The sequence below is a fragment of the Pleurodeles waltl genome, chromosome 6 (genome assembly GCF_031143425.1).
Source record: "Pleurodeles waltl isolate 20211129_DDA chromosome 6, aPleWal1.hap1.20221129, whole genome shotgun sequence".
Classification (NCBI taxonomy): domain Eukaryota; kingdom Metazoa; phylum Chordata; class Amphibia; order Caudata; family Salamandridae; genus Pleurodeles; species Pleurodeles waltl.
The window spans coordinates 408,210,312-408,225,496 of record NC_090445.1 but is presented as its reverse complement, the minus strand read 5'-3'; the positions used below and the strand labels follow the sequence as shown (position 1 = coordinate 408,225,496).

At 43.1% G+C, this 15,185-nt stretch overlaps 1 protein-coding gene across 2 annotated transcripts in view; it reads left to right on the top strand.

Moving 5' to 3' along the window:
• Window positions 1-15,185, top strand: part of STRIP1 (striatin interacting protein 1) — a 263,231-nt gene that overhangs the window by 242,718 nt on the left and 5,328 nt on the right. For both annotated transcript variants that reach the window (XM_069238339.1, XM_069238338.1), the window contains exons 15-20: window positions 9,408-9,505; window positions 10,043-10,169; window positions 10,577-10,677; window positions 11,485-11,551; window positions 11,683-11,787; window positions 12,654-12,858. In XM_069238339.1, coding sequence (XP_069094440.1) covers window positions 9,408-9,505; window positions 10,043-10,169; window positions 10,577-10,677; window positions 11,485-11,551; window positions 11,683-11,787; window positions 12,654-12,858 — 703 coding nt within the window. The remainder of the gene's footprint in view (window positions 1-9,407; window positions 9,506-10,042; window positions 10,170-10,576; window positions 10,678-11,484; window positions 11,552-11,682; window positions 11,788-12,653; window positions 12,859-15,185) is intronic.

Genomic DNA, 15,185 nt, shown 5'->3' with positions numbered 1-15,185 from the left:
AAGGAGCTGCTCTTGCCCTGAGAAGTGGAGATTTTGACTCGCTAAAGGTTAGAAGGGCACAGTACAAAGAAGTACAACGAAGGGCACAGAGGCTATGGGATCACCACACTTGGGACCTTATGTCAGTAAAGTCCAATGATACCAAAACCTTCTGGAAACTAGTGGCCGATGGGATGTAGTCTGAGAACAGATTTATGAGTAACCACATTCAGCCACAGACATGGTGGGAGCATTTTTCAGCACTGTATGATATGGTGGATGAAGCAGGTCACAAAGGCCCCGTAGCTGATAAGCCAAAAAGACCAGGCTTGGTTCCGACCTTACCATTGACATAGGAACAACTAGAAAAGCAATCAAGTGCATTGTCCCAGGTAAAGCTGCACAACTAGATGAAATCCCTGGGGACCTTTTTATCGAATATATGTAGATAACTGGGCGTAACATCAAAATAAGATTTCCAACGCGATCCTGGAGAGAGCTATTATTCCAGCTTTATGGAAAGCGGCTGAAATAGTCCAGATCCATAACAAGGTCCCAAAAGACAGTACATTAAACTACAGGCCAATTAGCCTTATAGGTGTCTCCCAAAAAGTATTTGCCAGACAGATATTGTTCTTTCTCAATACTTGGATGGATGAAGCCAATGCCCTGTCGCATCTACAGGTGGGATTCAGAAAACATGTCAGCACTGTGATTACGTTTTTAGATTTATGACTACTTACTGGAAGACAGTGGTCATCCAAAAACAGTATCTTTACATCATCTTCGTAGTCCCTTGTGACAAATTATGGGAGATGCTTAGAGACATGAGTGTCCCTTTGCCCCTACTTGAGTTATTAATTCACTTAGATACAGGCACTTTTGCCCAAGTAATGTGGTATCTGCTAGGGGAACTTAAGGACTGGGTTAAGGTCAAATGGGGGGAGGTGGAGAGGGGTTACGCCAGGGATGCGTGTTGGCCCCTACTTTTTTTTTATCGCTGTACTATGTCAATGTACAATGTAGTGTCTATTATGGAGTAATGTAGCAGGATGCACCAAGAATAGGTGGCAGGAAAACACAGATTCTCCTTTTTGCAGATGATACCCTGTTGTTCTCTGGGTCCCCAATGGGTTTACAGATCCTGATGGACCGGTTCATTGAGTTATGCAGGGAAAGGGGCCTGGTGATTAACTTGAGTAAAACTAAATTTATTACCATTAGTCTGCATAGGTCTTTCAGGGGAATCATGACTCTGGAAGGAAACATTTTAGAGAAGGTGAAAGAATTTGACTGTTTGGGCATTAGGCTGTCTTCTAAAATGACCTGGCTCGCTCAAATCAAGAATAGTGCTTTGAGTCTAATTCATTATGCCTCGGGCATATTAAGGCTCTATCACTCTTCTAAAACCAGGCAGATTACTACAGCCCCAAATATATAGCAGTCAAAGACAATGAGGAGTGCCCTATATGGGGCCAAATTATTGGGGCCATAAGGAGCTGGCATCTTTATCCACTGGGGAAAACAACTTCTTAAGATCCATTTTGAATCTTCCCAAGAGCACCACCTCTTTCCCCCTGCACTGAGATACTGGTGTAAAAACAGTTGCTAATAAGGCCAAACGTAGGCTGATTGAATATTGGGGCAGACTGGGCACTACCCCGCCTCTTGATAGACATTACTGTGCCTCTAAAGAGATTGTGGTCTTGGATATGGGGAAAAAGATCAAATGATTGACATCCCTTAGATAAGGCTCAAGTGAAATGGGTCTAGGGGATAACCTGGCTATGGAACCTGCGATTACCAGTCTGTCAAAAGTCCACCTCAAATAGCTTTACTGGGAACCTGTATGGGGCAGAAAGGTTTGTGCTAACAGTCTAGGCTCACTCACTGTTTCTTTTATGGACTTTAAGCATAACAGTAGGTTTAGACCCCTTCTGGGCTACATATCTGTGCTGACAGCCAGGAAATTGTATTTTCAATTGCGAATTGGAAATCTACCAGTGTTGTCATTTTGCCACAGATGGATGGGCCAGTCTAGCTAGAATGCATTGTGCCCTGCATGCTTACAGGCAGACAAGACACTTTTTCACTTCTCATAGTCACCCTAGGAAGAGGCAGATTTTACCTATTCACAGACAACTTAGCTCAGGACAATGTTATACTGCCCTTCGGTTCCTGTGAGCTGAATTAAATGAGGCAAATTTGTATGCAGTTGCCAAGTTCCTTCATTGGAGCTAGGCCATTCGTTCTAACACCATGGTCTCTCAATAGCCTGTTGTGCATACGTCATACCTTTCCCAGTGTTTAACCCGCCTCGAGCACACCAGCCAACTACTGAAATAAGTTTGGTACAATTTTTTCTCTTTATTTCGTAGGCAGCGTGAACTCGCTGGGCAGCAGTAGAGCACTTTGCATAACGTCGACCCTGTTACATGGATATTTGCACTTTTGCGGCTACGTTTCACTGCGAGCGAACTTCGGTTTCCTTTTGTGTGTTTTCTTCGTGCTCATGGCAGCCGTCGGCTCGCTCATGTGAAACTGTTTTACTTTTCAGTTTATGTGACAAGAAAAGTTTGGTTAGGAATTCACAACGCTAACCGATTTAGCTTGAGTAAACGCGAGACTCATTGCATTGCAAATGCTTGTTGGCTTCTGTTGTCCAGCTTTAAACTAGAGATACAGGCCTCTATCATCAATATGTCATTCACAGGAGAGACCCTGTTTAGCGAGGCCCTGTTGAGTCCTTGCATTAACTTAAAAAGGACAATGAAACAGCTAAGGCAATGTGGGCTTTACAATAAAGAGGCGCATTCAGAAAGGTAGGAGCCATAGTCCGAAGAGCATGGTCAGAAAGTGCCTTTCTCATCAGGGCAGCAATTACAAGGAAGCTCTCACCAAACTGCACAGCAGATCAGCAATGGCAATATCCTGCTAGATGCACTTGCATGAGGAAAGGGAAGAGGACAAGCTCCTTGAGGAGGAGTAGCAGCAAGCAAGTGACTCGCCCATCAACCCCTGCCCCCACAACACCAGTGGGAGGCAGAACAAGAAATTACTCAAAGGAGTGGGGGAAAAAATCACCTTGGACAAATAGATTTTGAATGTGATGTGTCACAGATACTGAATAGAACTTGCAAAGAATCACCTCAAATTCCCCCATAACCAAAGACACTTTGATGAGAAGAGATCCTACAACTAAGAAAAGCGGTGAAATAACTCTTGCAAAAGAAACCTATAGAAAGAGTACCAACAAAGGGAAGGAATAAGGGAAACTATTCTCCTTACTTCTTGATCCCAAAGAAGGATCAAACACTGAGACCAATCCTAGACCTCAGGTTTTTAAACAAATGTATTCGTACCCAACAATTCATGTTAGCAACACGCCTAGGAGTTATAACACTTCTAAAGAAGAGAGATTATATGGCTATCTTAGACCTACGCCTACTTACACACCCCAATAAACCAAAGACACAAAAAATACCTCATATTTTTCTTAACCGATGTGCACTATCAGTTCACAGTACTGCCCTTTGACATAGTTTCTTAATAAACCACAAAAGATTGATCACCACAACTGGAACAATAAAAGATGTTTCTTGGAGCGAGACAAAACTCAGGGACAGCCCGAGCATATCCTGCCCAGAAGAGGGTTCAGGGGGTAACAGTCCAAGTTCGTCTATACCATAAGGGGCAGTCTCTGACAGTGAGGACAGTCATGAAACTAATGGGCATGATGGCATCCTGCATACTCCTCATAACATGCAAGGCTGCACATGCAACTTTTCCAGGAATGGACCCACAACAAATGGTCACAAGCCACTGGCAGTTGGAAGGATCTCGTGGTTGTCAAAACAAAGATACTAAGGGAAGCACAGTGGTGGAAATCCAAATGCGTGACAGTAGGAAGAACATTCAAGACAGCAACTCCAACGGTGACCATCACAATGGATGCATCCCACAAGGGTTGGGGAGCGCACACAGACAACCTGAAGGTTCAGGGACAAATGGGCTGAAACAAATCAACTACCTGGAATTGAAAAATGTTTTCCTAGCCCTCAAGGCATTCTAAGCACACATCACAGGTCAAACTGAACCAATGCAAACAACACCACATCGGTGTTATACCTAAACAAACAGGGCGGAATGAAGAAAACTCTATCTGAGCAAACTAGCCCAAGACATATGGCAATGAGCAATACCATAGAAGATCACACTGCAAACAGTCCACCTACCAGGAAAAGAAAAAACAGAGGTGGACAATCTAAGCAGACAAGAAAGCAGCTCCCACGAATGTTAACTAAAACACACTCTGGAGAAGAAATTCAAGGCATGGGGAAAATCAGAAATAGAGCTGTTCGCAACAGCAAAGAATGCAAAATGTCAACTCTTCTGTCCAGGGTTTAGCACTACTAATCAGAGGGGAATGCCTGTCAGTAAACTTGTCAGGGACATTTTCTTACACCTTTCCTCCAATGCCCCCGATTCCGAGTGTGCTGGAAAAGGCTAGGCAACAATGGACACACCTCATTGCACCACAATGGGCCAGACAAACCTGTTAATCAGACTTACTAGAGATGTCCAAGGGACAAAGGACAACAATCAAAATATCTGCTAACAATACAGGAGGGGGAGAGTACCACCCGGAGCCAGCAAAGTCAGCCAGGCTCCTGAATGCTTAAACCTTAGCCACCTCAAACTGCTGCCTAGAACAATGACAATCCTTAGGGGAACAAGAAGGGCTACTACACGAAAATGCTAGGCAGCCAAATGGGGAATGTAAGTTCACTGGTGCTCTAGCTACAGATATTTGGAGACATGGACAAAACGGGAAACTGTGCTAACATACCTCACTCATCTGTTGGATACCGGGCTAACGTCTTCATCGCTAAAGCTACACCTGTCAGCTGTAGTAGCCTACATGGGGACACTTCAGGTAATAGATTCTTATATGGGGCAAAAAAGGATTGGAACCTAAATACTGTGCTAATGCAGATAGTGACAAAGCTTTTCAAACCTGTGCCCAAAATACATTAAAATCATTAACGCTCAAGTCAGCATTCCTAATCGCAATCACATCGCTACACTAAGTAAGCAAATTGTAAGCATTAGCAATCCAGGAACCATACCTGCAAATACGTAAGGACAAAGTGGTACTGAGAAATAACTCTGTTTATGCCAAAGGTAATAATCCAGTTTCATGTTAACCAAAGTATTCAGCTACCATCCTTCATCAAAGAACTGAAGAGGCACACCGAAAGAGCCCTAGACGCGTTGGATGTAAGGAGGGCTTTAATGTATTATCTGCTAGAAACAGAAAAGTTCTGCAAAGAAAATCATTTGTTTAATTTGCCAAAGCAAATAAGGGTTGCCCAGTAGCCAAGGGAGTAATTTCAAGGTGGATTGTGGAAACAATACTGAATTGCTATTCTAGGGCTTGAGTAACGCTGCCCAAGAGCCCATTCTACAGGGAGAAAGGGTGCAACACTGGCGTTCCTAGCAGAGGTAGCAGTATACGCAGTCTGCACAGCAGCAATTTGGGCATCACCACACACTTTCACTAAACATTGTTGTGTGGATATCCAAATGAACAAGGAAGCACAGATCGTACAAAGAGTACTTCAACACCTGTCTGCTAACACTTCCACTTTTCATCCCCACCATCCCATAGTAGGGCATACCACTACATAATCTAATGCTCACCATATGAATCCAGGAGAGGATTCATGCTGCAAAACGAAATTATTACTTACCAGTAGGAGTAGTTTTGCAGCTTGAAGAGTTTTCTTAAATTCCCATGTGACCCGCTCACCTCCCTGGAAAAAGCCCCGCCTCCCCCAAAAAACAAAATCAGAAGATGGCAACTACATACAGGGTCATCCGGGGTGGCGTCTGACGTCACACAAGGGGATGGACATACCACCAAATTGTGGTGGTCGATATCCACAGAAAATAAAGAGAGAAAAGGAAAAAAAAACAATTCAGGACCTAACCACTAGATGACAGAATAGTGCACAGCACGTGAATACAGAAAACTCTTCCAGCTGCTAAACTACTCCTGCTGGTAATTAACCATTTTGTTATATTTGCCACCAGAGGTACATCAGTAAGTGTCCCTAGCTCACCATGATATATCCTTTAAACAAGTGTTCAAAATATATTAAGGAAATGTAATCATTTGTCCCTAAATGTCAGCTTTTCAATTCTTGATTAAAAAAACACATTTTATTGTCACGTGCCAGCTTTTCATTTTGCGTAAATATACCTAGGTCACCTAAACAGAAACTTGTACATTGTTTTAATATACCATATTGGCACTAAAATATTGATGATTATTTTAAGAAAATACATTAGTTGTGTCCCGAGTAGCAGTCTGCCATTTTCATCACACATTTTCAGGTGCTACGGCCCCACATGGACAGACTCTGCCTCACATGTCTAAGTATCACAACCACATATGCTTGTTAGGGGGTGCATGTGGCATCCACTGGATGCTAGCTATGCCAACCTGATGGCATGATGCAAAAAAATCCATGTATGGCCGTCATGTGCCAGGGAAGGCCATCACTGAGTCTGGAATAGTGACAATAATTCCACCTAATGACTATATACCAAACTTATCTACCAAATGTCATGTCGTTATTATGCCATGGATGGCTAACAGGATGCTAGGAATCCCCTCCCAGATGTCAGCAACAGGAATGTTATGCCAGGGCTACCATGCGTAAAATCCCCAAAATATACTAAATCCCCTAAATATACTAATATACCTTTTGCCAAGCTTCCATATTACCTAGAATGGTACAATATGCAGTAGATGGGTACTTTATGGCAGTGTCACTCTAATTTATAGAATGGTCACAGTATGTCTAGAAAAGTCATCATAATGCCTAGAATGTCCACAATATGTCAAAGGACGCCTTATGCCAGGACAACTATAATATAATGACTAGAATGCAACAATTATGCCGGACTGACTCATGATAATACAAATCATCCCCACCTGGGGTAATGGCATCACCCTGTGCTGAGGCCAAGATAATTTCTCAGATGTTCACCTCAGTCTTTACCTTTGTTGTCTCAACCTCCGAGTTGCCCTCTCACCTCTCAATTTCTAACTTTCTATCATCCTCATTTGTCCAGCCACTCTCACGACTGAAACTCTACCTATTTCTGACGTACCTCTTTCTGTGTTTTCCTTTTATTATTCCCAAAGTACGATTTCTGCATGCCCTGTCCTCCTCCTCCGTGAATTTCTCATTGCTTTCTGATGTCAGTCTTCATGCTTTCCTTTTCTATTTTCCTTCTCACAGTTCTCCTTTTTTCACCATATCTCGTGACTGTCCATATCCTGTCATAATGTCCCATGTTCACCCCCTTGGCTGCTTTTGTAGCTATCTTGATTTACTTTTCTGTTCCACTTGGTTTCTTTTCCGCTGAGAAGGAATATGGCTTTAGAGACGGTTGTTTATAATTGGATACTGCGCACCACTGTAAAAAGGCAGTCTCTTGAAGTGCACTGGAGCAATGTTTTTAAACATGAACCTTTAATGGAATTTCCTATGCGGAGAGAAATAAAATAAGGGAATAAATTGGGGAAAATGTAATTTCTCGTATGGGAGTATGTAAAAGGCACATGGAAAGTGGATTTGCATACCATTCTTTGGCTACCAGGCTGTGCCACAAACTTCTACATGTAAGATGGACTTTCACTGTGTCCCTCTGAAGCAGTGCCTGGACAACCCGTGGTGCCAATAGACAAGATAGCTACATCTAGCACCATCTGGGAGTCAAACAGTCTAATTGCAGAGGCAGGCGGAAAACCTTCTCAAAGACTTTCCTTCCACTGACACTGACTGGTATCTCCCAACCCCTCCTCTTGAAAATGCTGACTTCTTGAAAATGCTGAGAGAGCTGTTTAGTTTTCTGTATTCAAACAGACCTATATGAGAAGTTCTTAGTCTTAGAGTATTGATAAAAGACCCTGACCAAGCCTCCAGATGAGTAAACCTTTGTTTTTTTTATATTAGTGTTTGTTATGAGTTATACTTACTCAGTTGTGATATGCATTCGAATTCTTGCCACAATAATCAATAACTCAGTGTTCATGAGTATTATCACAATGAAGAAAAAGACCACAAACATTATTCATCACATGTACCTTCCTACTTCCTCTAGAACTCTGTATTTCCCTTGCTGCATCATATGGTTGTGCTTTGTATTACTGAGTCATTTAACACTTCTCAGCGTATGTGATTTGAACTGGAGGGTTCTCAGTTATATGCTAAGATGGACATCATGTTTGCCATCTGTGCATTTCTCTCTCAACCCTTCCCTTTTTAGAAATTACTTGTATTCCTTTCATCCAAATACATATTGGTTTCTATGAAGGAGGTGGGGTTGGGGCGCTATCTTTAGGAACCCCCCATGTTGTAACATGCAGCCAAGCACAATGTTATTATTTTTGTAATGTTATTTTCAAAAACCCATAAGCACAGACACCAAAGCATTAGCAAGATCATGCTGCAGAAGATAGAAAAAGCCCTTCTGTCATAGGTTTCGCCAAAAAATAGTAGCACAGAGATAAAAAAAAAAAATCCTCTTTCAATGTCATTGCAGATTAGAAGGTTTTCCACACACAAAACATTTCTGCTTGGTTTCACCAGTAAAGCGGGTATCTCATTTATTTAAGGCCTCATTGTATGCCTACTATTAAATGTACACACTCAACGTCACAAACATGAACAGCGTTGACGTGTTAATGTATATAACATATATCAACACCATCGAAATACATCTTGGAGACTGTGACAAGCCATCCTCTGAGACTAGGTTTATCCTATCAAAGCAAAGGCAATATTAGGTGTCTTTCAAATACGTCCCATTTGCAGAGATATTTGTAGGGTGTTGAGTGCAGTGTCTGTCATATTTACTGTACGCATAACTCAATATTCAATTTTCTTGAAAATATGCAGCATTAGATGAAGAGGCTCTATGAAGCTATTTTTTATGAGCAAGGCGACTTCCGTCCCATCCCGGAGATTTGTATTGCGTAGTCTGAGTCTTTCCAGTTGGGAAGGAAGGGGGGCAATTAAACAGAGTAAGAAAAAATATGGTTACTTGTAACCAGTCTGCCTGCCTCCCAACACCTGTCTCCCCGCGCCTAATTTGAATATGCCACGCAATAGGCTTCTATGTCAGAAAACAAAACTCATAGGAACTGGGTGGAGATGGCTGGTGCTCGAGGGTGAAGACGGGCTTTGTCATACTGAAGGGCTCTAAACATTAATAAAATAGTAGCAATCTTATTTTTAGAAGCATTTCCTGTTCTGTCTACTTGCTTCAGCAATCTACACCCATCTGTAGAGGGCTAAAATAATGGAAACCATCCTATTTTTTTTTTTCTCTCATCCTGTTACCCTCCACAGATTGCCTTACTGAAGATTCTTCTGGCCGCAGCTCCCACCTCTAAAGCAAAGACAGACTCCATTAACATTCTGGCCGATGTGCTCCCTGAGGAAATGCCGTAAGTGAAGGTCTATACGTGAGATCTTGGGTTATGGAGAGGATATGTCGACAGATGATGTGGAAGCAGTTACAATAAATGGGCTAGTTCCTCACTCGCCCTATAGATGTCATTGGATTCTGTTGCATTGCGTTAAATAGGGACAGAATGTTTTTGTCCGAATGTAGTGATAGAAAGGCGTCTCTAAAGTAGTCCTTATACTGTTGTGAGGTGAGGCACAGTTTAAAAGCTGCCAAGGAGCTCATTTACATTCCGGCTACTGCTCCAGAGAAGGACCCCAGACACTTTGGAGGGTTGCAGTAGGAATACCTGTGAAGCTTGAAGCAATGCCTGATTGAGTCTGATTGATGGAATCTGACACCGGCTTTCCAAAATCTGTGTTTGTTTGACAAGATTTTAATGCTATTTTTTTCACTTCATAATTTGGAGTGTTTGTTTGATTTCAGTACTAACGTGTGAGTGCTGTTTACTTTTAGTATTGTTTTTGAGTGCAGTCTGTTCCCATCCCATGGTTTGCTTGCTGTGTTTGTTTTTCAGTACAACAGTACTGCAGAGTATGAAGCTCGGAGTGGACGTGAATCGGCACAAAGAAATAATTGTAAAGGCAATTTCAGCTGTTCTCCTGCTGCTTCTCAAGCACTTCAAGCTAAATCATGTGTATCAGGTAAACGATGAGACATAATGCTAACAGCTGCCCCCCTCCTCCATCTCCCCCCCCTCCCCGTGGGCAGATCCATAACTATTTTCACCCAGGTGCTTAACTAGGTCCACTGTGGTTCTCTAAGAACTGTGACTGATGTGGTCTGTTGCATATGCTGCAGTTCGTGACGTCTTGTCTAGCTCTTCGACTCCTGCGGACTCATCTGGCACCAGAATTAGGGTGGTCTCTTGCCTATGCTGTGATGGGTTTAAGGTGCAGTCTCTTTGTTTATGCAGCTTCTCTCATCGCTGCCCTAGGGACTGTTGTCCTGGGTACTGTAGATGGTGTACTGTTATGTGTTTATGCTGTGATTGGTGTGGTCTGTGCCAGTTGATGTTACATTCAGTGTCTTTTTTTTTCTCTCCCTTTAGTTTGAATACACTGCACAACATCTGGTATTTGCAAATTGCATCCCGTTAATACTGAAATTCTTCAATCAGAACATCATGTCGTACATCACAGCAAAGAACAGGTAAACTGGGGGGCTAGGAGCGTGGCCTGGTAACAAAATGTGATCTAGGGTCACTGCCTTGGAACAGGGCAATACCAAGAACAGCTGTTCTGTTTTGACAATACATTATCAGTGGGTGCCGTACGTTGAAGAATAGGTTGTCTGATTGTGGCACACTCTCAGGAACAAGATATGTGGAGTTACTGTCAACAATTGCTGATTTGAGTTCTGTGAACGATAACAAATGATTTACGGATTACGACTTGTTGCAGAGCCCAGGGAAAGGTGTGCATTATAACAGTGATATACACAGAATGGAGTAGTGCTGCGAGGCCAGCCGCTATATTTGAGTAATGACAGGCAGCATTTTAATCTAAAATAGTCTCAAGCTGCTAAATTATGCTTACAAGAATCATTTTAATTCTGAGGTGCACACTGTGTAAGGGAGCTGGTGGTTGGTGGATGTGACTGGAGTTGCCTGACTGTTGTCAGTTCCTCTTTGGCACTGGACAACACAAGGGAGGTGCTGCAGTTCTGTTGTACATCTTCAGTACTGGGACGTGGGAGAGGTGTGTATTGTTGATTCAGGGTGATCTAAGTCTGTAGAATAGGATGCTCCCAGACCTTGAAAAAGCATAGTAAAGAGTTGATCCTCAGTTCTGGGATTACAAGGCCCTGTCTTTGAGGGTGTTCAGATGAAGCATGGGCATCCTGCTTTTCATAACGCAGAGGAGAGCTGGGGTATTGTTAATTTAATTTGGTTATTCTCAGTTGATTGTGCTTCTTTCCACATAGTCTAATAGTTGTTTGTGTTTCTTTCTTTATTAGCATTTCTGTCTTGGATTATCCATACTGTGTGGTACATGAATTGCCAGAGTTAACAGCAGAGAGCCTGGTGAGCATCTTGTATGCATGGGAGTGCTGCCCTTAAGCTCTTCTGTTTTACTCCTGTGTTCCCTGCAGTCTTTGCTTTTGACATTGTCAGCCTTGAATAACACCCATCTTTGTGACTTTTTGACTTCGCAGGAAGCTGGTGATAACAACCAGTTTTGCTGGAGGAACCTCTTTTCCTGTATCAATCTCCTGAGGATACTAAACAAGTTGACAAAATGGAAGCACTCAAGAACAATGGTGAACAAAGCATAACCGTAGAACCATGGTGGTGGGATTCAGTGAGCTCAGGAATGTGTTGAGTGCATGCTATTTACTTCCCTCATTGCCGCGGGCGAGTATTTAGTTCAGGCTTCTTTAACAAATAGGTAGCCCATGGGTTATCTATAACTAGCCCTCCCGTGTGCAGCCCAGTCTTCTAAATTAGAGGCCATTGATTATTTGAATTAATGTCTGTATCCCACAACTGAAACAAATGTTTGAGATGAAACTTTGTAATTGCTGGAACTCTACAGTTGATTTTTGAAAACAAAATGGCTGAATTTCCAAAATATATTTAAAACTGATAGTTGAGTGATAACATCATGTGACTTTAGATAGAACTAGTACTAATATTACTGTGGAGCCAGGGGCATTGCAGCTTTGGCTGTCAAATATTACCCAGGTAGAGGCATTCTAAATGGAAATACTTTTTATTTTTATTTTATTTTTTACATTACTGCTTGCAACCCTGTCTAATGCACAAAGGGGATCACTGCTGGTAATCTTGCATGTGGTGGCCACTAATCCTATCTAGTCTGATGGAGTCATTATCAGAAAACAGTAGTAGCTTATGATGATTTTCATTTATCATATGTAGCTCTGACTAGAAAAAAGGTTGGAGATAACATTCTGCTTTTTTATATGAATCCATGCTAAGTCTTTTAAAAAAAAATCACTAACCTTTACTCCATTTGGAGAATTTCTGGCATATATTTGATTATACAGAGATCTGCTAGTAACCTTTTCAGTCGCCTCTGGCTCATGAATATTGGTAGGGTTTTGATGCCAGAAGACTTCTCTTGTGCCCCCTTCCTGTGACTCATGAGCCTCATTGTGTCTTACAGATGTTGGTTGTGTTCAAGTCAGCTCCTATACTTAAGCGTGCCCTAAAGGTGAAGCAGGCGATGATGCAGCTTTATGTCTTGAAACTGCTGAAGGTGCAGACCAAATACCTTGGCCGACAGTGGCGAAAGAGCAACATGAAAACCATGTCAGCTATTTACCAGAAAGTGCGGCACCGGCTCAATGATGACTGGGCGTATGGGAATGGTATGAGGTCTTCTGCCAGAGTCTGCATGAGGAGAGAGCAGGATCTACATGAGCAAGTTTTATGTTGTGGGTTGTATAGTTCTAATCTGGAGGAGAGAGGCCTCTAATAGTGTGTGTGCCAAAGCAGGGGCCTAAAGGAATGGTGGCATACACTAGGCTAGCTACATATATGATGGCATGTGTAGCTGCAGGTACACATGCTGTGCATTAGTCCACCACCTAGTGTTGGGCTCGGAGTGTTACAACTTGTTTTTCTTCGAAGAAGTCTTTTTGAGTCACGGGATCGAGTGACTACTCCTCTTCGGTTCCATTGTGCATGGGCATCGACTCCATTGTTAGATTGTTTTCTTTCTGCCGTCGGGTTCGGACGTGTTTCCTCTCGCTCCGAGGTTTCGATTCGGAAAACTTTGTAAAACTCTCTTTTTGTCGGCATTGTATCGATCGGGTTCATCTTTTTCCATCAACACAGCAGTACCGTCGGGAAAACAACTTTGTTTGCCCGTCGGGGCACGCGTGCCCAACTTCGGCCTGTTCGTGCGACTGCGTGGAAAGCCCCATTGATTGGACTCCATTCCGATTCTGTCCTCGATGCCACGCGAAGTACCCAAACACAGCCCAGCATCTGGTTTGCAATCTCTACTGTTCCCCAGACCATCAGGAAGAAAACTGCGAGGCCTGTTAATCCTTCCGATCGAAAAAGACTCTTAGAGACCGAAGAGCAAGAGGGCTCGAAATGGTGTCGAAGAGCGGGGAACATCTCAACGTAGAAGAGGAAGAATTGATGCAGACAGCAGTCTCTGTTCGAGATTCGGAGCAGGAATCAGAGGAAGACAAACCAGTCACAGCAGGACAACATGTGAGTATGTCTGCCAGTGCACCCTCACAAAAGAAAAAACAAAAAGACCTTGGGTACGCCACTGCCGGAAGGCCATGGCTCGGCCCGAAAAAAGACTGTCGGTGACCGACCTCCCAGTTCGGCACCGAAAAATGCCACACCTCCAAAAACCTCAGAGACAACAAAAACCTCAGTTTCCGAATCCAGTAGACATCAATTTTTGGAGTTGAAAATAAGAAAGCCAGTTTCGGAGCCGAAACCTTCGTCCTCATCTTTTTCAATACCGAAAAAGCACGCTTCGGAGCTGAAAAGACCAACATACACAGAGAGGAGCGTGGACTTTCGAAAAGACTTCAAGAAAGCCACAAAACCTCTGAAGAAGAGTTAGAGGCAGAACCAATTCTAGAAATTATGGCTGAAAGGCAATCCAGGATCCACATCCATAAAGAAACAGGAAGAATTCTTACAGCACCTCCTTTAAAAACAAAGATGATGCAGCCTCCAGCTAAAGTGCCAAAGCAGAAGGAGAAACCACCACCTCCTCAGTCTTCTTCTCCTCACTCTCCTCCTCATTCTCCCCACCTACCTACCTCTCCTCCTACCAGCCCTACACCAATGCATTCACCCACTCATTCATATGATTTACAACAGGACAGTGTTGATCCAGGGGATCTTTATGACCCTGACCCCAAGTATTGATCCAGACAGCTATCCCTCTAAACCATCACCACCTGAGGATAGTACTGTCTATAACAAGGTGATAACTAGGGCTGCAGCATATGATGGTGTTACCATGCATACAGAGCCACTAGAAGAGGGTTTTTTATTCAACACTCTATCCTCAATTCGTTCTAGGTGCCAATGCCTCCCAATGCTCCCAGGCATGGTAAAACATGCAGATCAGATCTTTAACGAAGCAGTAAAGGCACACATCATAACACCTAGAATAGAGAAGAAATATAAACCTGCACCCTCTGACCCTGATTATATCACCCATCAGGTACCTCCTGACTCTGTTGTAGTTAGCGCTGCCAGGAAGAGGGAAAATAGTCAGTCATCAGGAGATGCACCCCCTCCTGAGAAAGAAAGCAGGAAATTTGATGCTGCGGGGAAACGAGTTGCGTCCCAGGCAGCAAATCAGTGGAGGATAGCCAACTCGCAAGCACTATTAGCTCCCTATGACAGAGCCCATTGGGCCGAGATGCAGGACAAAATACAGCATCTGCCTAAAGAACACCAGAAAAGGGCACGACAGGAAGGGCAAGCCATTGCAAACAACTAGATAAGATCTGCCCTAGATGCAGCAGATACCTCTGCTAGGAGTGTCAACACTGCAGTCACTATACATAGACATGCATGGCTCAAATCGTCTGGATTCAAGCCAGAAATGCAGCAGGCTGTGTTGAACATGCTGTTCGCCCAAAAACATATTTTTGGGCCAGAAGTAGACACCGCTATCGAAAAATTGCAAAAAGACTCTGACACAGCAAAG